The sequence below is a fragment of the Cydia splendana genome, chromosome 3 (genome assembly GCF_910591565.1).
Source record: "Cydia splendana chromosome 3, ilCydSple1.2, whole genome shotgun sequence".
Taxonomy (NCBI): Eukaryota; Metazoa; Arthropoda; class Insecta; order Lepidoptera; family Tortricidae; genus Cydia; species Cydia splendana.
In genome coordinates this window covers 9,297,672-9,311,253 of record NC_085962.1, presented here as the reverse complement: position 1 = coordinate 9,311,253, position 13,582 = coordinate 9,297,672, and the positions used below count along the sequence as shown (strand labels likewise).

The 13,582-nt window shown below is 36.0% G+C and overlaps 1 protein-coding gene and 1 long non-coding RNA gene across 2 annotated transcripts in view; both read right to left on the bottom strand.

The window, feature by feature from the left end:
- Nucleotides 1-13,582, bottom strand: part of LOC134806522 (uncharacterized) — a 383,826-nt gene that overhangs the window by 166,014 nt on the left and 204,230 nt on the right. The window lies entirely within an intron of this gene.
- LOC134806512 (trypsin-7-like) lies at nt 8,877-12,766 on the bottom strand. Its single transcript, XM_063779796.1, has 5 exons — nt 12,689-12,766; nt 10,695-10,890; nt 9,994-10,243; nt 9,660-9,803; nt 8,877-9,085 (listed from the first exon to the last, which is right to left on the bottom strand). The coding sequence occupies exons 1-5, from the start codon at nt 12,738-12,740 to the stop codon at nt 8,933-8,935; spliced, it is 795 nt and encodes a 264-aa protein (XP_063635866.1). The 5' UTR covers nt 12,741-12,766; the 3' UTR covers nt 8,877-8,932.

Below are 13,582 nucleotides of genomic sequence, written 5' to 3'. Positions count from 1 at the left end.
AATTTATGCAGATACTTACAACTCGGTACAAGAGTTAAAAGACGCAGTGCATTATCATTTGAACAACATACATCACAACGCCTTGTCTAAAGCTACCAGAGGTGTTCTGAAACGCGCTCGTGCCTGCATTCGACAAGAGGGAGGCCACTTTGAACATTTACTTTAATGTAAAATTATTTTATTAAATTTACCTAACTTCTGCTGTCCCGATTTTTTTCTTCCCATACAATAAAATGATCCCCTCATGAAACTGAGTAGATGTGCGTCAAAAAAAAATTTCATCAAAATTAATCATTTTTAGGGACAACTCACACTTGACCAAAATTTTGACTATACCAATTTTTTTTTCACAAAAAAGTACCTAATGTTTCCTAAGACAGTTTCCCTGTATCTCTTATACTTTAGGATTTCCCCATACTGTCCCACTTAAAAAAAACACACTGTATACTTAACACAAAATCACAAGTTGGTTTATTCTGTGCCACGGTTGTGACTGGCTTAATAGAGGATGTGTGGTTCACTGAACTTTTTAAAAATAGAGAAAAACAGGGACAACTTCCACTACAACCGGTTTTTATAGTCCCCATTTTCCTGCTACAAAATCCGACGAATAATATTTAATTGAAGATACCTAAATTAAAAGAACTTTGGATTGCAGCGTTTTCCTGTTTTTAAACAAGTTTGTAAGGATTTGCTAAAACAAGAAAACATTATTTCATTGACCGTTGACAGAGCGTTAGTGAAGGTCTCCATCTCCGTCCGGAGAAGATTTTTTGTGAACAGGCTCGATGATTAAACATATTTTTTTTGTCAATTCATTTTTAGGGAATTTGTCAAAATGGCTAAGCCATACATTTATTCTCGCGAATAAGTTATGTTAAATTATGCTCGCGAGGTGTACAGTTCAAAGAGCCACAAGTTTGGACATTAATAACACCACCAATACGCTCGTGTAGAAAATGTACCTACTTCCACAAAATCACAATAACATAAATAAATCACGTATTGCCACTAAAGCTTTCACCTAGCGCGAGATGAAACAAATCCATTTACTATTACTTTTGGTTTAACTCTGTTTATCGTTTAATCTATATATTTGGGAAAGATTTTCATTGTGATTTCATTTTTTCATGTCATCATTTCGTCTGGCGGGAGGAAATTAAACGTCTTATCAGAGATAAGTCTCGCCTTTTCAGTGCAGCTCGAATCGACGTTAAATTTTCCAATATAAAACAAGATAGCCATTATCATCCTTTTAAGTTTTCACTTTATATTATAGAAGCTGTATCTTACAGGATCTTTTTGTGTAAGTAGCCTTCATTTATTTACGATATTATTATCGTTAATAAAAGACTTACATAATGATTTGGTCAAATTGTGATTTTTGAAAAACAAATTATAGCCAGCATTCAGGACATATTTCATGCTAAAAGGGGGGGTTGCGTCAGGCGAGGCGGAGGGGATGGGACACTAGTCTGCGTAGAGCACCATACCCAAAGGTATCATACTACATTCATTGAATGCTGGCTATAATTTGTTTGTCTTCCCCATACATTAGAACACAACTTGACCGAATCATAATAAATACATCATAATTCAGCTTCATAATCCTGATGATATTTACTTTTCTACCTAGGGGAGACGAGTATTAAACGGTTACACCGCCTAAAGCGGGCTGTTTTATTGCGAAATCAAGTGCGAATATCAAAGAATGCATATCCAATGATTATTTGAACACTCTTGCGCTTTAGTAATTTCCGATCGGGCACCAGAGTTATGATATAACTTAACTACATGCAAAACAAAGATATCGATGAGTTTGCTTAAAGTACGAAAGAAATGTGCCATTGGATAATTTACAATTTTGATTAGATTCTCCTAGTTTGTAGTGATTACCCGCTTTAGGCAGTAAAGCAAAACGGGTTTTTGGAGTCTTTATTTTTTTAAAGAAATAATTATAAGATAGGTACAAAAGGACAGACATTTTGTCTTATATTCAAGTTCAATAATTGTTTTGTAAAATCAAATAAAAACTAAAAATTTTAGGCCCTCTCGTTAGCTTACCCGTTCTAGGCTTCCCCCCTAAATCTGTTACTCGGTCACCTAGACATATTTGTGCCAAATCCTCGCCTGCCAAATTTGGCAGGGAGACAAATCTGCTAGACAGATCTATATAGAATAGGCTAATATAATACCAATTCGTCCACCAAATATTTGTCGGTGATAAGCATATTTTAGTCAATTTTTCTCTTTTCGGAAGCAAATTAACGTAATTGTGTTTTTCATTAGTCCTCGGATATTGTTCGTCCGTATTCGTCTATTTTTCCTAATGATATGAGTCCTGGCACATGTGTTTCTATGAGATAACTCTAACAAGATTAATCCATTTGCACTCTTCTTTATACTGTTAGTCTCATAACAGAAAAGTAAAAATACATTAGTCGTGTAGAGGTAGCTATAATAATGTTACTTTCTTTTAAAATTTAAGTCATGACTGACAATTACGGTATGTGGAATTATTTAAATATTATTCAAATTGTGGTAAATTAAGGGCCACTTGGACCATCCCACTAACCCGGGGTTAACTGGTTAAATTGTTAACCCAGTGTCAAATTGTACTGGTAACCATGGTAACTCCAGGTTTAACCGGTTAACCCTGGGTAAGTGGGATGGTGCAAGTGGCGCTAAGAATAAATAACAAGATCGGGGCTAAAAGTGTCGTTGTTCCAATGATAATAGGAAAGCAAGTAAACAACGAAGCGTTTCGTATATTTTTTTTCGTGAAAAGTTAGGATACTATCGGCCTGATTCGAACTTTAAGATACGTCAAAAATTTGCTAAAGATACGATATTGATCGGATCTGTTAGTATCAATATGACATTTTTGTTCGGAGAAACGTCACTTTGGTTCCGTCACCTGGTATTTTAAGTAGTTCTTTGGTTCAGATGACAAAGTAATTAAAGTTACGCAAAGTGATATTGAGATTTCCTCTAAATAGTAGTTGCCGTAATAATGATTACTATTAAAGTAAGATACCTATACACTTTGTAATTATTACTATAAAAGTCCCCAAAAGTAACACTTTAAATCCTCAAAAAGTTCAAAGCGTTAAGCAAAGAAACGTATTTCAAAAAGAAATCCACTGTGGGTGATATAACACCCGCTGCGCACGTTGCTGCTTCTTATGAAGGAGCTAATTACGAAAGCGGTAAATTTGAAAAGTGGAAGCAAAGAAATATTTCGACGTAATTAAGCCCTCTGAAATTCTTTTAAGCAAAGAGAGAGAATAAATAATAAATGGTTCAGCAAAATTTACTTTGTGTACTTCTTTGAGCAGGTAGCTACTATTGCCGAAGTAATTTTGACATTTACCAAAGGTAATTTTGTTCTGCATTCGTTTGCCATAGCCTGATAAGATTTTAATCTTCTTTTATGTTCTTAAAACCTTTTTCAATCTTCCAAACAAATGCAAGATAACTTTCCTTAAGTAAATATAATATGAGCCTTTCATTTCTTTTTTGCCATTTTTATATATTGTGACCTTTTTTGCCACTTTTGTGTTATTTCTAGTCAGGATCGCGAGTCCTTTTCATCCTTATAGGAGAAAAAAAGTGTCCTAATATATCCATACATTTTTCAAACTTTCCTTTTTGATACCGCCATACAAAGTAAGTATATGGGGAAATGGTAACACAATAGGAAAAAAAGTCCGGGTCATTTTTTTACCCCATTAGGATCGAAAGAGCTCGTGATTCTGAGTAGAAATAATAAATAACACAAAAGTGACAAAAAAGGTCACAATTATGTAAAAATGGCAAAAAATAAAAGAAACGCTTATATACAATTTTAGTAGGTATTTAATTTTATTTGTACACGTAACTTGGAAATCGCACACGGCAATAAATCTAAACGCAACTAACAGGCCGTTTCGCTCGTACAGTCACCTGCAGTAATATGTTACACACCGAAGGCCGCAAAAATATCCGACACCATCTTATTTGTAGATCCATAAGAACGTGTCACATATTTTTGCGGCCTTCGAACTGTAGGTGAATAAACTTGTCCGTAATTGTCAAAATCGGTCCATCCGTTGGGGAGCTATGATGCCACAGACAGAGAGACATTCGGCTCGATTCGGGAAATGAATTAGAGATTAACTAGATACGATATGTGATTTTCCACGGCAAAAGGTACCTTATGGCGGCTGGCGCCGCAATTCGGGAAATGAATTAGAGCACCAACCGCCATAAGGTACCTTTACCCGTGGGACATCACATATATCTTTACTATTAGGTCATTACCTATGAAATTGGCGTTTTGTTCGGAGAATTTCAACGAAACACGAATTTCCATACAATTAATTTTGCGGATATTTTTTTGATGGCTAATTCAAACCAAAGAAAATTTTTCCAGTAATTTTTGACACCTTTAAGGTATGTTTTCAATATCTCCATTTCTTGAAAATTGGTACCATTAGAAAAATATAAGTAATTTTAATACTCGAACCGACAGCACATGAAAAGACCTATTTTCAAGGCTTAATTCTGAACACTTAACAATAAAAAATAACAATTAATTGCTGTCAAGCAGTTTGGCGAAATCATATTGTAGTTTTATTGTAATTGTGTATGTACTTTTGTAAAAAAAAAAAAAAACTAGGATCAGACTTATATCTATGAACAAAAACGCCAATTTCATAGGTAAGGACCCAATATATCGTATCTAGTTAATATCTAATTCATTTCCCGAATCGCGCCGATTGGCATCAAACAAACACCCCTCTTTTTGCGCCGTAGGTTAAAAAAGAGATGTCAAGGTGAGCTTTATTTTTATTTACATAACGCAATGAGATTCTTACTAAGCTAAGTAATTTCGCGAGCTTCACCTTTTTCTTGTTTTGTTTAGATTACTTTTCTTTGGGTAAACACAACGGATTCAACAGATATAACAGTTATTTACAGGTCCGTCCGACCGTCTCAGAACTTTTAAATAAAATTAAGTAACATGTACAGTCAGCTTACCACCCCTTAAAATCTTTGCGGACTGTACATAGGCTGCTAAGATACGGCCCTGAGTTTCCGTTTAAGTGATTAAAAACCATATAATTTAAAAAATCATTTATCATTTCATTCGGAAAATCGCGGGGCACTTTTGGATGAGACTAGCCCAGGACCGGGATAAGTGGCGTACACGAAGAGAGGCCTATGCTCAGCAGTGGGCGACTGAAGGCTAGAATGATGATGATGATGATAATGATGATGATGATGATGATGATGATGATGATGATAATTTAAAAATAAATCCGGCCAAGATCATGTCGGGCCATAACCAGTGTAGGGTTTCGTACCACCACTACAGGTATGATGGTCGTTCTATGTCTACGTGACAGCGTGATAAAACGATGTCCGTCACTTTCTATCCCGCGGTGTTAAAAAGTGACAGTTATTTTATCACGTGGATAAAACTATCCATAATACGCCGGCTGGTCAGAATCTTTTCATAGAATTCCTGATAAACCAGGTAACTCTTTGAATGCTATATGTACCTACCTAAATCTACAGAATTGTCGATCCTTTTATTGCTAAAGATTACCATGCAACTTAAAGCATTACTTAAATAAAAGCAGAAAGTAAACAATAGGTAAAAAAAGAAATTCGGCGAGAAATAAATAATTTAGCTTCAGTTGCGAAACTTTTTATCGTTTCCTTAAAACTTTCCCTCTTGCTTAATTACATTTTCATTTATCTTCCCTTTCATCCGTCCAATCTGTTAAAACTGCCGCGATTTGCAAAACACGGCCACGGACTCATGGAGCGACCGCTTTACTTATTTATTTGCAGTCTGCAAGCGTTTGTTTGATAGTTTCATCATTTATGTATCCGAATAAACCATAAAGTACACCTATATTTCGTCGTATTCATTCATTGAGCTAATTATGATTTAGTCTATATTTAGTAGGTACTCTAGTATGTACTATATGTTTTGTGCAATGAAGTTTAAAATAAATATAATAAGGACTTATTTAATTTTTATAATATCATTCAGTCATTTTAATGACTTATAATTTATCTTAGTCGATACCTATTTTAAATACAGGCACCTACAGTTACGTGTGAAAATATGGGTGTAAACCACTCACGAACATGACCCATAGTTCTTATTTCGCCGAAATAGGAGCTGTCGGAGCTATGGGCCTATTTTTGAGTTAGATATGTGCTCCCATATTTTTACACTCGAATGTAACTAACATTAGCGTACGAGTATTCACATGGTCCGTTCCGATATCATAAGGGCAGCTGCTAGAAAGTATAATGGCATTAAAACCTTTATTTTTGTTTATAAGTTATAAGCCTTCTGTTGCACAATAAAAACATTTAATAAATGAATAAATATATAAGTAAAAAAAGCACTTTCTAAATTTTTACTTGTTTGTGCTCGTAACCCACCGGACCGGACGATGTAAAACCGCTCTAAGGATACCTTTCTCTAGAAGACTGCGGAAGACGAAAATGAGCAGAGAGAGAAATCGAAAATTTAATATAATATTGAAACTACGACTCTTAAAAGTTAGTTAATAAATCACAAAAGGTGCTAATCAACAGAATCTCAATTAAAAGGAAACCATCACATCTTTAAGTATTATTATAGAGAGATGGTACCGAAGATCAAAAGTTAATAGACGATGCAAATCATTTCATATTTCAAATGTGCATCTTCAGTTAAACATTTAGTCATTGTATTTTTTTGCAAAGGCACTAACATAAAATTATTCTTAATAATTAGGTACTACTACTAGCCAACTTGACCATATTCTGTAGCTTTATTCAATGTTTGTTATAATAAATTTTTCATCCCATTAACCCTGGGTTAACCGGTTAAACCGTTAACCCAGTGTCAAATTGTACTGGTAACCATGGTAACTCCAGGTTTAACCGGTTAACCCTGGTTTAGAGGGATGGTGCAAGTGGCGCTTAGTGTCTAGAACGTAACGTTTACATGGATAAAAGTAAGATAGCAACTCATATACTTGTAGACCTATTCAAGATTCACTGCTCATGAAAATAAAACGATTAAAGCGGCCTATTTGCTTGTTGTTGGGCTAAAATGTAGGGCCACTTGCACCGTCCACTAACCCGAGGTTAAAAGCGGTTAAACCGTTAACCTAGTGTCAAATTGTACTGGTAACCATATTAACTCCAGATTTAACCGGTTAACCCCGGGTTAGTGGAATGCAAGTGGGCCTTAGTCGGATAGTCTTGTCAGAGCAGTCGTGGTCATTGAGGTCGTTGTACGGCTGTACGGCCTTTTTTGTTGTTTCCCGCCATGCTCCACTATTTAGTGCATTCCGCACGCACAGATTTAAAGGTGACCCGGTGACAGCTTTAACTTGGCCGGTCCATTGCATTGAAGGTCGCAATCTGGGTCTGTGCTTAAAATATTATGTTATAATGATGACAAAGTGACGCACTTCGGGTCATATGTCATACCTCATGGTACGCCCACGCCCTCCTTGTCCGTTCTTGACTTTAATGGAATCTAAGTCTGTGGGCGGTACGTTATCGGACGGAGCCAGCGAGGGGGATTGTCTGTCGAATTGGCACTGACGTGAGCTCAGCACCTGGCTCTTGCCGACGAAATTAAAAAACTTTCTGCGACACAAAAACTTGGTACCGTTCATTTAAATGCTAAGGGATTCGGTGTTAGTATTCATTTCGAGTTTTGTCAATCAAAGTGAAATCCACTTTTTATCTGTTCTAACTTCTTGTGGTATTAAATTAATTAGCTTTTATTTAACTTGCCCTGATTTTATGTATGTTTGTATGTATGTATGTATGTTAGTGTAGGTCAAATCTTGGAAGCTAAATTTCACCCACTTTCCGATTTCCGATTGAGCTGATATTTTGTATAGGTTCATATGTAAATCGGATGACAATTCAATATTACGATGACATGGAGCTGATCTTAATGATTGAGACAGGGGGTGGCCATGGGAACTCTGTGATAAAACAACGCAAATTAATTGTGTTTGGGGTTGTTAGAATTGTCTCGATGACTATTAGTTGCCTGTGGAAAGAAAAGTAGGTACGCTGACTGTACCTACTTTTCTACATAAGAGCTTGTATCAAAAATGAGTTTTTTGACAAAAAATTATTTTATTTAAGGCCCCTTCGACTAAAGTCGCTAACGCTATGTAAATGGGAGGAGCTCCGTTATACATGCAATTTTTCCACCGATGAAATGAAATTGGCTACATAAACAAAATATTAAGCGTAAATTGCGAAAAATTATAAAACAAGTCACAGAAAATCCGTTTTTCGAATTATTTAGTCGGTCCTCCCTATATATGTAATTATGTAAGTACCTGATACTCAGGCTGGGGAGAAGGTTAGTCCTTAAAATAATATTTATCCTTAAAGGGTTTTCATCTAAATAACAAAATAAATAAGTAAATAGTGCCTTTATTGCTCACATCATTAATGGTTAAAATTCTTCAAAAGTAAATGCAAACTAAAGCGTACATGGCAAACAAACATTTCTGCAGAAGACTCGGAAAATGTAGTTAATGTTTACATGACATCTTAAAGTACCTGACTTGATTTGCATCCTTACAATTCATTAAGACTTGGCCAAACTACGAACATGCGAACTAGTCTACTTGACTATAATATATCTACCAGGCAATTAAATAGTAGTTTCCGGGTCTATGGATTTCTTTAAACGGATTAGAACAAATAAATTTTAGTCAAATGTGATAGATTAAAAAAGTTTTGATCAAAAATATTGTTTGAATTTAAAGTAACCTATTGATATACATTGTATTTATGTATGTCAACATGCGCAGACTGGTTTATAGATGTGAAATAACTCCCTAATATCTTCAAAATATTAAATGTTTATATTGCCATGTCCGAGCCATTTCGTTGTTATATTTTAAATACCGGTTTGTCTCTTAATAAAGTCCCTGACATTGGAGACATTGGTGTACACCCCGGGATAACCGGGCTGGGCGCAGCCTCGTCCAAATGAAACCACTCCCACCTGGAGTCCAGAGCTCTCGTCCACCGCAGGGCCGCCCGAGTCTCCCTGTCCAATTTGAATATTCAAATAACGTCTTCAACTTTTAATAACAATAATCATTTACAAATTAATTTCAAGAAGGCGTTGTCAGTAGGAATACAAATTCTAAAATAAATTAATTAAAGAGAATGACTCTCGAGCCTCAATCTAAATGACATGTCTTGTTTACATGTAGGTACTTATCCTTCGAGCAACACGGCAGGGAGTCGGCATTCGCAGTATTTTCCCTCTGCCGATGTACAAGATCAATTGTACATGCACACAACTAGCGCTGTGCGTGTTGTGACTCATCCGTACACAATAAAAAGATCGAGGTGTGCAAGCTTTGTCTTTGATGTGTGTCAGAGTATGTATTTGTGTCATTATTACAGGTTGAATTTTGTATGTAGTGAGTGAGAAGTGCGACTGTGTGCACGTTTCCCCCCGCAAACAATGGCAGAACGATTTGTACGGTAAGATATCGCTTGGGCTCGTCCCTTCCGACGTGTCGGAAGCCGGTGTTGCTCGAAGCATGTATCAAAATACCTACATTTTATACATGTCACTGTATTCAGTATTGCGTACTACGTATATGTTTTACCTGGCAAGAATCTTTTCCGCCTTCCGAAACGCCTGCGCAGAACATCCTGGCGGTGATGGCGTTATTGTACGCCCTCTCACATTCCGACGTGGCCACCACAGGAACCGTTACCGCCATCAGGTTGCGACTAGTGTTACCGTTTTCCTATAATTCCGTTGTTTAGATTAGACAACAATTAAACTATTAAAACGGCCTGGTATGACTATGAATGTATGTGACTATGTGTGTAGGATTTATCAAGCCAAACTACGCTAAAGTATACTAGTAGATACAGACAAACAACGCACAGCCTTAATCATTCAAGATCCTTGAAATATCATGTTTTTTTACTTACAGAAGTAGTTCCCCATCCGGACACCAGAATATCGGTTCCAGATTGAACAGCCGTGTTCGAAGGTGGTAGCGAGATGACCCTCGTGTCGGTTCCATCCAAAGTCATTTTCTGTAGCAACCGTACTACGGCCACGTCATAATCTGAGTTCGCAGCATTATAGCGGGGGTGCTGCGTGTAAAGTGACGTAGTATACACCTTACCACCGGTATCAGACTCTGTGCTACCCGCTCGGATGTATACTCTTATCACCCTGAAATTGTTTTTGTCACTTATAGTTGTTTTTGCGTAGGTATATAAATATGTAGGTAGAACATTTTAAGCAGGGTATATATTTAACTGACTCCAAAAGAAGAGGAGGTTTGGGTGTAGACTGTATAAATGTACATATTTCTATGTATGTCCACCGATGATTCTGTATGATGCAGCAGGAGGGGCTATGCAGTTGTTAATAAGGACATTTAATGAAACATGGAATTATTTTAAGTTTTTAATTTATTATTATGATTGACATGACATATGTATTTCTGTTTTGCTTTATTAGGTATGCTTTGATTTGTTGTTAAGTTTAATTGATTGAATTGATTATGTTTACATTTAGAGAAATGTAATTTTATTTTATGTACTCCTGACGTGTAATTAGCTTTCTCAATAAAATATGTATGAATGAATGAATGAATATATTTTATATACCTATAACTCACCCAGTCAGGCAATGCGCCGCAGTGAGAACATATCGCGGGCCAATGATAGACCCTCCGCACTGGTAGTATTTGTTACCTGGCTTCTGCACTATCATGTATACCTGGTAAGGGACCTGTTGTATCGTCGTGTTGTAGCCACCTACTATCCTGCCACCGTCTACTTTCGACATCCGGCCATGCTTTTTACATGAAACGTCTGAAATTAAGAAAATGTATAATACATGTTATGAATTTACATCAAAATTTCAGCTGTAAGATATCTGTACAATACTTATAGTTTAAACTCTCTACTCTGTACGCATAACACAATTAATGCAATAAAATCACTAAATCACAAAGGACAAAATAGACAATATAGAAAACGCACAATACTACTTTTTTAAATATCTCGTAAGAAAAGGCACATACCTAATGTAGCTAGTCTGCCCTTTCCGAATAGGCTCTAACGATTAATTGAACTGAGATTTTTTCAACAGCCTAATTTATAGAAATCTATCCATATTAATAGCTGTGAAATACGATAAATTATTCCATAAAATGGCAGTCGCCCGGAGTTTAATAGTCAAATAATTATACCTGGTAGCCTGGTACCTACCTACTCAATAGGAGAAATTTCATATAATTCATAGAGCATTATAAAATTCATTATAATTAAATGATATTATAGGAATAATATCTGACTTCTAAAATATCTTAAAAACAATATCAGTTTTTAATGATTCACGGTTAGTTTCACTAGACTAATACCGACCGTGATATGGACCGTGATTACCTTTGGTATTGTTTTCAAGCTCCCGATATTTCGACGAAAAAACCAAGAAAGGTAATCAGAATCACGGTCCATATCCCGGTCGGTATAAGTCTTCTTTGGTCACTCAGCTTCTTTGGTCATATCATGCGGTCTAAAAAGCACGACCTAGAAAGGCAGATTATCTTGGACCAAATAGAGGGCAAGCGAGCGCGACGAAAAGCACCCACGAGATGGTCTGATGTTGTGAATAGGGTGGTTGGCGGCAACATGCAGTGCGTGACCCATATGGCTTACGATCGCACACTGTGGAGACGTAGCATACATGGTCGCGATCCTCAGCAATGAGGGACCGAGGAAGAAGAAGAAGATCCCGGTCGATATGAGTCTAGTATCTTAAACAAGTACACCAACGGGGTAGTGATTGATACCTAAAGATTAGCTAGTTTAGCTACGGTCTAGTTTCTGTCCGGAACAGCGATAAATTTCGCAGGTTCCTTAAACACTGTTGCCAATTTTGAATCAGTCGTGTCAATCTTCTTGTCCGTGTCAGTTTCAACACAGTTGTTCTGAAAACCTCACTAGCTCATTTCAACGTCGATCATGTTTAATGGTTGACTTGTTACAAAATCATGCAAAACATAATTATTATTACTTCTGTAGGTAGTTCCAGTCTAGTATTAAAATATATGGGCATGCAGTCAATTTACAAATAAGTATTTGGTAATAAATTCGCTGTATAGGTAAGTACATAGCGTACCTATTTATTTATTACAAAGGTGATTTTTTATGGGGCACTGAGGGCAGCTACCTGATCCCGTGCTGCTACGCGAAAATGGTCCACAATTTTGTCGCTGACAATTTTTTTTTAAACCTTTAAAATCCAATAAGATTAGAACTTATTGAATTTTAAAAATTTCGGAAAAAAATAGTCAGCGACAAAGTTGTAATTAATAAAATAATGTTGTAACATGTTTTAATGGTAGGTACATATTATATTTTGATCGTTTCTGACAACGTTATATGTGACTACAATAACCGGAAATACAACATCGTATCATAAATGTTATGACGTGAGTGTTTCGCCGCAAAAAAATAAAAACATCTCAAAGTATGACAATTAAAAAAAATGCTAATAGCCCGTCACACAAAAAGACGGACAGAAACTAAGAGGATAAAATCTCGAGAAGAATAAAGCTTTTTCAAATCCACGTTTTAAACTCCAGAACAAACCTATTGTCCTCACCTCTGTTGAATACGACGCAGAGAAATAAAATAAAATAGAAATATACTTCCATGTCGTTACCCAAGTTCAAGATAAGTATTGAGTATATTTTCACAAGAAACCCTTATATATTTGCTGAGAAATTACTTTCCGTAGAACGATGGCTATAATTAAAATAATGGGCTTTAACAACAGCGATATGAGCGCAGTTAAATCACAATTTTCATGTAAGCTATTAAACATATCCTTGTCGTTTTCAATGTTAAAATTTCAATCTTTTCATATTCTTGCCTAATTACCTTTCGACTATTGGCCATATACTCGTATCCTACTTTCCTCTTTAAACATTTCATTCGAGCTCTTAATGAGTGTAAATAAGACAAAGACTATCAATAGTGTATTTTTCGAAGTTCTAAGATACCTTAGGTACTTAGAAATCTTCGAATACCTAATTTCGATAAATGTGGAGTAGATACATTATATTTATACAAATCGTTTTTTCCGGTATTTAACCATACTCTTCTACGGAAATTGGTAAGTTATACTAAACAACTTCTAGTGTAGAACTCAGGTGGGAGGGGGGGAGTGAAAAAGTAGCGTCATCGACTTTCCTTAACGTCGAAACTTTTTTTTAACACGGCTACACTTAATTCCATCAAAAGATCCAGGCCATAAAACAAAACAAAAAAACATCTGACATCGTTGCCGTGGGGCTGTTGTCACGACATAGAAAAAACATCTTTGTCAGGTAAAACTCAATATTCTATACTGCGATTTAATTCAAACAATAAAGCTGTGGTATTATGTTCTTTCTAATCTCTTCTAAAAATGAACTTCGATCGGTAGACCATTTTTGCTCCACTGTTACATAAATTCAAGATAAAAATACGATGATTATTCGTATTGATAGAATGG

What these genes read in the sequence shown, in the direction of transcription:
- LOC134806512 (XM_063779796.1), bottom strand. Translation starts at nt 12,740, where the DNA reads ATGGAAGTATATTTCTATTTTATTTTATTTCTCTGCGTCGTATTCAAC. An exon ending in GCGGCGCATTGCCTGACTGG is followed by an intron (nt 10,244 to 10,694) that starts GTGAGTTATAGG and finishes AAACAATTTCAG; the next exon opens with GGTGATAAGAGTATACATCC. An exon ending in GCGGAAAAGATTCTTGCCAG is followed by an intron (nt 9,086 to 9,659) that starts GTAAAACATATA and finishes CAAATTGGACAG; the next exon opens with GGAGACTCGGGCGGCCCTGC.